This window comes from Achroia grisella, unplaced genomic scaffold (genome assembly GCF_030625045.1).
Source record: "Achroia grisella isolate CSIRO2021 unplaced genomic scaffold, CSIRO_AGI_Agris_v1 utg821, whole genome shotgun sequence".
NCBI classification, from domain to species: Eukaryota; Metazoa; Arthropoda; class Insecta; order Lepidoptera; family Pyralidae; genus Achroia; species Achroia grisella.
In genome coordinates, this window is record NW_026713035.1 from 235,692 (window position 1) to 246,576 (window position 10,885).

The 10,885-nt window shown below is 30.8% G+C and overlaps 2 protein-coding genes across 3 annotated transcripts; one reads left to right on the top strand and one right to left on the bottom strand.

Moving 5' to 3' along the window:
* Window positions 1–57: 57 nt before the first annotated feature.
* LOC131851935 (probable ATP-dependent RNA helicase pitchoune) lies at window positions 58–5,856 on the bottom strand. Of its 2 annotated transcripts, XM_059202492.1 has the most exons (9): window positions 5,408–5,856; window positions 4,534–4,686; window positions 3,982–4,143; window positions 3,556–3,697; window positions 3,073–3,235; window positions 2,276–2,428; window positions 1,989–2,156; window positions 992–1,169; window positions 58–275 (listed from the first exon to the last, which is right to left on the bottom strand). In XM_059202492.1, exons 1-9 carry the CDS (start codon window positions 5,661–5,663, stop codon window positions 181–183), a joined length of 1,470 nt encoding a protein of 489 aa, XP_059058475.1. In that variant the 5' UTR covers window positions 5,664–5,856; the 3' UTR covers window positions 58–180. The 2 variants fall into 2 exon arrangements, with proteins under 2 accessions (XP_059058475.1, XP_059058476.1); XM_059202493.1 differs by lacking the exon at window positions 58–275 and having other exon boundaries at window positions 1,049–1,165.
* A 1,179-nt stretch (window positions 5,857–7,035) lies between these two features.
* Window positions 7,036–10,812, top strand: LOC131851992 (non-structural maintenance of chromosomes element 1 homolog). The gene is made up of 5 exons (XM_059202555.1): window positions 7,036–7,132; window positions 8,171–8,469; window positions 8,806–8,964; window positions 9,357–9,493; window positions 10,546–10,812. Exons 1-5 carry the CDS (start codon window positions 7,039–7,041, stop codon window positions 10,724–10,726), a joined length of 870 nt encoding a protein of 289 aa, XP_059058538.1. The 5' UTR covers window positions 7,036–7,038; the 3' UTR covers window positions 10,727–10,812.
* The last annotated feature ends 73 nt before the right edge of the window (window positions 10,813–10,885 follow it).

Below are 10,885 nucleotides of genomic sequence, written 5' to 3' on the forward strand. Positions count from 1 at the left end.
GTAACACTACAAATAGCTGCTAACGTTTCTTTCCTCAAAATATTTTTTGGGTCTATCTAGTCAGACAATGGATTTGTTTTATCTTAAGTATCTACTATATATGCAGGAACTGATAATTTATATGAAAATCAGTAATTAATTTTAATAATTTATTATATATACATTTACATATATTGAAAGTTATCTCTTAATGCATTTGGGTGCAGCTGTACTTTTTGCAGCAAGTAAAGCTGCCATCCTTTTTCGTGGTCTGTGTTTTTTACTGAATCCAACACCTGCAAAGGTAAAATAAATAATTTAAATTTATTGTAGTAAGCATTTCATTTTAATCTATATTTTTTTTGTGGTATGATTAATATATCTAAATTATTAACTTAAGTCTCAACATTTGATAATTATAACATATTTCTAAAGGAGGAGGAGAGGGATTGTTAATAATGAAAATAGAGTCCCTATTGCTAAACTTACATAGATACCACATAAGATCTATCTTCATGTGGTTCCTATTCAAAACCATTGTGGGTTAATTCCTAATTAATTTACCATCAATAGTTTATATAACCTAACTTCATCTTCATCCTCTGCTGGTGGACTCCAAATTCACCTCACAAAATAGCCTTACAAGTTATTTGTGACTGCTCCAAGAATTGCTTCAAACAAATTAACAAACAGGTATTGAGTATATTTTGTCAAATTAGATGTTCTTCTGCGAAATCTTTACTAATTATATAATTTTATTAAATTGCACTACTATACATATACATGTGTGAGACCATACAGTACATTCAGTGCGGAAATCTGACCACCGCTACTAGATGCGTCACATCAGTGGTCAAACTCGATCGTTATGGGATTGGCGAATTGATGATGGTGTTAGCAGGTGTAAGGAGTACTATAATAAAACTTTGTGATATGACACTTCTGGTGTCTATTCAACAAAAGTAATGTTATAAAATATTTATAATTAATATAAATATAAAAGTACGCTTACGAATATCTATGTCTGGTGGTTTCTCTTTTAATCCAAAAGATTTCGCAACAGCATTCATGTCTATAGTCAATACATTGAAAATATGTTTGTATTTCTTTACTTCTAGTGCTCGAATGTACCCTTCGAAGGCTTCAACTGCTAATTGGTGGAATTTTTCATTAACCAACGCTGCGTCTAACTGAAATAGAAAAAACTAAGTAATGGGGCCATCCATAAATTACGTCATACGCTAAGGCAGAATGCGCGAACAAAGTGTGAAATTATATAACAATACTCTTTTTTTTATAATATATGATAATGAAATGCCAAACCCGCTAACAGTTTACGCTGGCGCGGCACCAGTGCTGAATGGTACGACAAGGATGAAATCAGGTTAGTCAGCCCATCGTAGTGAACTGACCATAATTAACCACAATGTTTTCCACCGCGTGGAGGTCGATCTTTGACTTTGTGTTTGTGTAAAAATAATGAAATCAAAGACTGCTCTAACCCATCTAGGAGGAGTACTAGATTTTCGGATATCGCCATTCAATGTTAGGGGCCGTTCAAGTATTACGTAAGCACTATAGGGGGGCGGGGGGTCTTTTCTTTGCTTATTTTGGATGACATGGGGGTAGGGGAGTCTGGATGATTATTGCGTCATCGGTAGGTATTTACTTTTTTACACGAATGGCAACCATTACATTGTCTTTGCTACAAAAAAACAATACTTTAATTAGCTTATTTTTGCTGACAAGGGGGATGGGGATAAATAATTGTAATAAATCTGCTTACGCAATACTTGAACGGCCCCTTAGCATTAAAACACGAAACTTTAATTATTCAAATGTGATCAATGGCACGGGAAGGGGTTAAATTTACTGAAAATATTGTGACCCAATTTATGGACCCCGAAATCCTTGACAAAATACTGCCATGTAAAATAAGATAGAAAATACATTATTACACTTAGTACAATTGAACTCAACTAGTTCAATTTTGTAATAATTAGTCATACCTTAGGTTGTAAATTATAATAATTATCCCAAGATTCATATTTGTCTAAAAAAACTTTTGCATCTTGCAGATGGCTGATAAATTCTTTTTCCTCTGGCCTTAGCAATAACACAGCATTACCAGATGCACCCATTCCTCTTGCAGTACGACCAACTCTATGAATATATTCCTAAAGACAAAAAAATAGAGTGAATATTATTTCAATTACACATATACGGTATATAACAAATAATTTGTGGTAATAAAGTTATACACTCAATAACAAAGTTGTACATAACATTTCCTTACATTTGTATCCGATGGTGGATCAAACTGGACTATCCAATCTACGGCTGGTATATCTAATCCCCTAGCAGCCAAGTCAGTAGTAAAAAGCGTGATCTTCTCTGCGTTGTAAAAGTTTGATATTGTTGTGGTTCTATCAACTTGACTCATTTTGCCCTGAAGCACAGATAACATAATATTACATACCTGAAGTAAAGAATATATATATATAAAGTGATCGCTGAAATTTATTTATATTTTGAGAATCGTTAATGTGGACTGTTTGTATTATCACTTATTATAGATGTTTCATCAACGACCAGATATATTCGAAAACAGTATTATATGACAATGCAATAAAAACAAAACGAACAATAAAAACGAACGAAAAATGTCTATGTGGTTAATTTATATGCGGTCTAAGTGGGAGCGAGAGCTATACCAGTGAAATCATTATACAATCTAAAAGATCATGGCCTGTATAGATATGCAATAAGTTCTATACTAGAACTAGAAGCAGCACTAGCAGGTTCCTACTAGATATGTTTGGACAGGGAGAGACACGAGCAATGAAGGCAAGTGTTCATGTACGGCAGCAAAGGGGCCCCTTGAACCTATATCCGGGTCACTAGTCCCGAGAACTAAGAGTTTCCCTCTTTGCAACATGATGCACTTTGCACTGCCCACACGGTGACTTCATGGAAAACTAAGAAGATCATGCATTATGTTTTAGGGAATACGTGGAATTGTTTTATTTGCAATAGAATTTTGTAGACAATGAATGCCTACACCAGTTAGTAAATAATATACATTGAACTTACATGAATGCACAGAACCGCCAAATTACAACAGTTTGCAAAAAAATCGTGATGAAATTCAGCAGACTTACAGCTAGAGAAGAACACCATAACTTTTTGATTTTTTGTTTTTTTCAACAATTTGTGTAACCACCACATTCTATATTCCGTTTCGCATATTACATATCTGAAATGAAATTGATGTGTAACTTAAACACAGTTTATTAACTTAAAAAGGGAAAATTCATGTCTATTGTTTCATATGCAACTAAAGGTCCTCATACATTTCCTATAAGAGTTGGATGGCCGATGTGACAAAATAATTTGGTTGACTCATTGTTTACTATACCCAACCCTCATTGGAAATGTGCTAATTGAACAATGTCAGCACTGGCTGACTGGAACGGATAATGTAAGTACAAGTGAAATAGAGTACTTTCACCCATTCACCCATCTGCAGTATATCAAGCATAATTGATTTGGATATATTTAGTTGCAATTTCTTACCCTTGTTTTAATCCATCTACAGTAGCTTTTAAATTATCTTCATCAGTGTTTATTGTTTGAACATCTTCTTTCATTGCAGTCTCGACTAAGGCATCAGTTGTCTCTGAATGTGTTGCACTAAATAACATTGTCTGCCTGCCCTCTGCCAAAGATGTATTAAAATAGTTTTTCTTATTTAAATAAAATGTGATATTTAATAAAAACCTGCTATAAACTAACTAGCTGATATCAGATAGACAAAAGAAGAAATAAACTTTTAGTTATATAGTTTAAAATCAGAATTTACAAAACAATTATAAAAAAATACATTTTCTGTCAATAACTGCTTTTATATTTTCAGTTAAATATGAGTAATTTTTCATTAGTTAAAAATAAAAAGTATTAAAGACGCTGTACATTATTATTAACAAATAAAGATTCACTCACTTGGTAATCTATTAATTATTTGTTTAAGATCCTCTTCGAAACCATATTGGAATATTTTGTCAGCCTCATCTAATACCAAGCATTTAACTAGTTCGTAATTAAACTCTTTTGTTCGCATATGGTCAAATAATCTTCCTGGAGTAGCAACCACAATATGAACTCCTGAATAACAGAAAACTCTGATTATATATTTTAATTTATTTTATTAGGTACTCTGAAAGGTAAGTAAGCTAATAATCCACTTGATGGTAAGTTTGTCACCTACCTACTGATCACCCTGAACATGAACAGTAGTTCCAATTTCAAATAGAAATAATAATGTGTGAGTCTTTTAGTTTTAAGGTTAAAGGCCACATATGGCAAAAATCAATGGGAGCAACTCCAAATGACATTAATATAAAGCATTCATTAATTTAGAGACACATTTTTGTAATAAAACATATTATTCATAAATCACTAAATAAATAAATTAAAAATATATTTTTAAAACCCTGTATCTAATCCTAATCATCACTTCATTGTTGAGCCTAAAGTTATTGTTAAAAATAGTACCTTGTGAAAGCACTGCACTCTGTTTCTTTCTGCTCTCTCCACCAATGACCAAAGCTGATGTGATTGTTCCATGATAAACCATAAGGTCTTGTAATACTGTGTAGGACTGCATAGCTAATTCTCTTGTGGGAGATATTATAATGCAATAAGTGCCTAAAAAAAGAAGTTATCTGTTTTGTCACATGTTAGGATGGAGGGAGAGAACCCCAAAAAGAGTGCCATTATGTGACAAGAGGTCGGAGGTATTCTACATGTTGTAATGTCACATTTCAAAATCTAAAATATGATATATATATAAAGGATTGAATTACTTATATGTACAATAAAGAATGAATTAATGTATTCTCATTCTTTTACTAATTTGCTAAAACCTGTGTAACTTTAGGCTAACCTCAGATTTAAATATAAATAAAATACAGAGAACTACACAATTTTTTTTTCTATAATAGTTTAAGGTTGTGTGCAAACAATAAAATTGCAATCTTTAGTATTAATTTTATCTCTATATTCAATCTATTCTGAAGTGCAGTAGAACTACTCTGTATCAAAATTTTGCTATAAATATTTATGTTCTGCTATACTCTGCTTACTCTATTATTCAAGTAGAAGAAAAGGTATTTTTTATTTTTCATGCCATCTTGGACTGTTCATATAAAGGATCTAAAGAGAGGTTTTTGGTAAAACTCTAATGTTTTTATGGTTAGATGTAAATAATGTGATTATACAAAGACATACTAGTTTAAAGAAAATCTGACTATTATGAATTATGAAACATTGATATTAGTTGACAAAGTTTAATTAGTTATTGTAGTAAAAATCATGTTTTGTATAGAGAGGAGTAAAAGAAATGCAGCCTTAATAAATTATTAATTACCTTGTTTTTCTTGGTCCAGTAAACAATGAAGAACAACCTCAATCACAGGAATCAAAAACGCTAAAGTTTTTCCCGAGCCAGTTTTCGCAGTAGCTACTAAATCAGTTCCGTCCAAAGCCTTAGGTAAAACTACCGACTGAATATCCGTCATATATTTAAATCCCATATCTTTTATAGCCTTTAGTGTGGTTGGAGATATTTTTTCTTTCAAAGTTTTGAATTTCGTGCCACGCTGTAATTTTTCGGTCTCTTCCATTTTTGTAAAAAAATAAATGTAATACTCTACGAAAGGCTGCGATTGTCCCTTGACTTTAGAACCATTATGATAAAAAATCTTGAATTAATTATTTTATTCATTAAATCTATTTAACAATAATTGCCGTAAACTATCATATTTCTTTCTACGAACTGGATTATTGACAGTTATTTTTATACATTTTTCTAATCTGTGCACTTGTTTGTACTGACAGTCAGTCAATTATGCCGCTACCGCACGGTGACAGTTGCTTATCAATATACTAAAGTACTCTGTAACAATGACAATAAGAAATGACTTGGCTGTATGAGCTGAATTATTTTGCCTATCCCTAAGATAGCAAAAATCGAACCAAAAAAATGTATACCTTTTTTTTTATTATGGTCATAAAACACGAATAAAAAACAAAAAATCTATTTTTTATACACTACTTATTGCACATTAGTCATATCTGTCAGGCAGGTGTTGGCCTTCAGCCGCTCCATAAGTCCTTCCGCGGGTTTGGAGTGCCATTTACACTCCCCCCTAACGTCCGGTGAAGCTGTAAAGGGCAATTGCGGCCAACAGCATTAGAGTAGTCCGAAAAAAACAAAAGTCTTTTTTTACTTATTTCTTTATTAGGATTTGGCTCAGCCACTTACGTGCTATTTCAAAACCTATATATTAGTTAATATATAAACGTTGTCATTATCGACTATTAAATGAAGATTTCTTTCGTGAAATGTACGTTATACGCCATAATTTTTGCTGTCATTTATGATTAGTCTAGAAATCACTCCTTGTGGTGATAAATTATAACGACCTTACTATGTGAAAATGCAATGAAAATCCGCAAGTACTACAAAAATTAATAAATTTAATGTCTGAAAATAAATTACGTCCGATTTTTTATTTATATATGTGAAAATTGGCACGGACATTTTATAAAAGATATAATTGATTAATATACTTAAGAATGATAAAACTAATTACTAGGTAGCTCTGCTTTTTGGTCGTTCGAATAGGACGAACTGTTTTATGACGATATTATTTTATAATTCTAAAAACAATAGCATAACAAAAAAATCGTAATCTATTAATTGGCTGTATGGACTGAGTCCTATTGCCATCCCTGCTACTGGGAAAAAAGCAAACAAAAAAAATCTAACGTTCACAGTCCACTGTGCTCGTAATTTAAAATTTTTATATAAGTGAAGTTTTGTTATCTTTAATTTTTTACTGTAATAAATAAAATAGTAATTTATTATTTTCATCACGTTGTATTCTATAGTATCGTAATTAAGTAGATTAGTTTTATATTAATCATCTATCGTGTGTACTAAAATTCTAAAGTAATCAAACATTGTTTTGTTGTTTTTCCTACATTAAAACAAACATGATTTACGGACGTGTTCATCGGTTACTTTTGCGTTCAATAATAAGTCAAGGCGTAATATCTTTGATGGAAGCTGAGCGAGTTGTTAATGCAGGTACGAACTATGTACTAAAATGTAACTATCAGTTATTCAGTTTCTTATCATTACGTATGCAAATTCCTTTTTTCAGTGAATGTTATGTAGACCAACTTTGAAGTGCTTACTAGAATTCTTCAAGTTATTGAGTCATACTTCATGTTTATGCACATGTTTCTGTAGCTCTGTAGATGCAGTATGTGGGTCTTTATTACATAAAAGCACTGCTGTAATATCTGTATATGTTGCTATAGCTTCCCACTTTTGAGAAGTGGGAAGGTCTAATATTATGTGTACAGTATGGAGCGTAGGATAGAATCCTGTGATACTCAGCTTTTATTTTATTATATTTTTATCTTATTATCTTTTATTATATTACTTTTACTAATAATCTGACAAGGAGTCTTCATATTTGACATGAAATATCCTATGTTTTATATAGGACTTTAAGAGTGTAAATGTGTTTGGCAATGAGATTTTTAGTTTATAGAAAAGCCTCTGTGTCATACATGGTCAAATGCTCGTTGTACATCCAAAAATACTCCTGAGCAGTATTATTTTCTCTACAGGAATAATATCTATTATAGAAATATTTAATAATGAAAAAATGTTATACTGTGTTGTGATTTTAGTATATACAATTATACAGATAATATTAATTTATTACAGATAGTCATAAAACATTAGTTATTATATGTTTTTATGCTATATTATTATTACTATAATCTAATATTTGATATTTGTTGGCATCTGCGGTTTAGCATATCACTTTACTTCGGATGGTTGCGGGTTGGATTTCTTGCATGTTGTAAATATTTGTATTCATGAGTATGATAATTTGCAGCCTGGGTATTTTCTTTCTACAATATGTATGGTGTAGTAAGTGTAAGTGTAGTTACAAAAATAAGTATCTATGTATTTATATCTGATATGTAGTACCCATAACACAAGCTCTCTTACCATGGAACTAGATGATTGGGTTAATTGTTCAGCATTATTTATTTCTTTATTATTAGATATTACTATATAATAAAAATTAAACAACTGTGTTTTCAGACCAACAAGATAAATCAATAGAAGATTTGGTGAAGGAGATTAATAATGAGATAAGGCCTTTTCAACAAATACTGAAAATTACAAGGGATGAACTTACAAATGAGGATGTTATTGTATTCTTATCATTGGGTTATGATGATGCAACTAAAGCACAGAATGTATTCTCAGCAACAGAGTTAGAATACTTTAGGGTTCTTATTGAGCAGATTATGACAACAGAGGCTAGACAGATTACCAATATACATGCCATGAATTTAGTAGGAAGTATGAAATCATCCTTTACCAAGACAGATGCACAGGTAAACATATTATGATAGATAGAGTATATTATCTATCATTATTGTCTTTTATGCCTTTGTAAATCATTAATTACATTTGAATAAGAATTTGGTGATTTTAGTACTATATTTACCTCATGAAGCATCTTACATAAAATTGCACATACATATATCAATTGAAATGTACATTTTGAGGGATTTATATCTACTATTTATGTAATCAAATAATATAGTCCAAATAAAGTTACAGGCCAAAGATAGTTTTAATGGTATATGCACAGATGAAATATCTTGCATTTAAAAGTGTGTTGGAGATATTAACTATATGTACTAATATACACTATGTTAAAATTTCAGAAACTTCTTAATACATGGTGCCGTATGCGATATCTTGACAAAGATGATAAGAATTATGCTTTGGGGGTAAGAGCTATCCATGAGTTTGAAAGCTATTTTCGCCAAAATATGCCAGATGCTGTTGAAGATTGTTGTTTATGTAAACAAATAGTTCTAAGAGTGAGTATTACATATATATATATAAGAATAGTATTACAAAGTAGTAATGAAAAGGCTTCTTTTTTGATATTATAGTTCTATCTTTCTCTCACATTGGCATTATTTATCTGCTACTGTATCTAATTGCTAACAAGCATAGTCCTCCAACTGTCTATAGTGTTATCCCTATTATTATCTTGTTAAAGTGCCACCTTCCACTGCTTTGATCCTTTTAACATCCCTTTTTAGAATGGGATTTAAAAAGGTCTATTAATCTACTTACATTTTTTATGTACATGTACTTTAAAATTAATAACCTTTCTATATTTTATTAATCATTCTATAGTACATGTACATAAAAAATGATATATACATATATTATTAATTTTTTTTTTATTTACTTATATTTTCAGGGTTTCAATTGTCCTTCATGTGGTTATGCTGTTCATAACCGATGTCTCAATAAGTATTTGGAAAAAGTTGAGAAGTGGCCTTGCTGCAAGACAGATTTTGATCTTTCACAGTTAGAACAGCTACGCAATGCTGATAAGTATGTGTTTAATTTAAAGAATAAATTTTATATAATAAATTCTAGTAATAAATGTGTTTTCTTCATTGTAATGTTGTCAAACAAGCATGGCCTTATTATAAATAAAAAGAACTGAGATAAACATAATAATAGTATAATCTAACTTACATATTACCACAAAGTTTTTGTTATCACAAATCTACAAATAATGCAAAGTATTTTCTGTTTTTCTTAGTCATGCTCTTAAAATTTTAAACAGCCTACACATGAGTGTAGGACAATAAGATCAGGGGCAATACCGAGCGATAGCAATATCGAAATGGTAACGAGCGCACTGGATTGCTTCTTAAATTGCCTTAATTTTAAATTAATCAAGCCGACATCTCATAGTGAACTTGTAAAGTCGATTTTAACCCTACACTACTAGCATATTGCCCTTTATTGTGGGTGTTTGACGTGTGTGACGTTTAAGGACATAAGAGTCATTTAAAACGTGTGAAAATATTGTTTAAATCTATAATATAAAAATGAATCGCTAAAAGTGTTGGTAATTTTATTAATCTCGAGAACTACTGATGATACATATATTTCGATAATTCTTTTTTTAGAATATTCCTTGAGGTACGAGGATGGTTCTTACGGAGGCTGATAAAAACTCAAAAGGCTCCTGTCGGCCAATACAACATGCAGGACATTTTAATGCACTTACTATTGATGAAGTTGCCATTATTCACATAAAGAATATCATGTATCATAAAGTACTACAATAAAAATAAAACTTCATTTCGAACAAGTAAAAAGAAAATAAAATATATTAAGTTGGTATCGTAACAAAAATATGAAATTGTAATTTCTTATTGACTATTAAAATAATTTTAGTTGCTAAATAATTTTATTTTTTGATATAATGTAATTATTGACTTAATAACTTTCTTTTATCTTACTAGCAGACCCGGCGTACTGAATAGCAGAATAAGTATTAAATAAACTAATAAATTAGAGAATCTACTGTTAGGCGTTACGAAGTACGTCGGGTCAGCTAGTATTTAATATTAATAACCTGATCATTTCAGTTCCAGACTGTCACATACACAGCAAATGCAAACACAACATTCAGCAGAATATAACACTACAGCCGAACTAACACAGGCAACCACCACAGATGTAGACTTGACACAGCAAAGTAGTGATCCTGAAGACATTATACCAGAGATTTCACAGAGAATCAATAGAAAGAGGAAGCACCGTGAGTGAATATATAAAAATACTTATTTGAGACTGTTAATAATTTGTATGTACATTTTTCTTGAAATATACCAATATTTTATTACGATTGTTTTAAATATGCAATATTACTTGTATTATGCAGTATCTATTTATAGTATGTTTTAAATCTTAAGCCATAAATCTAAT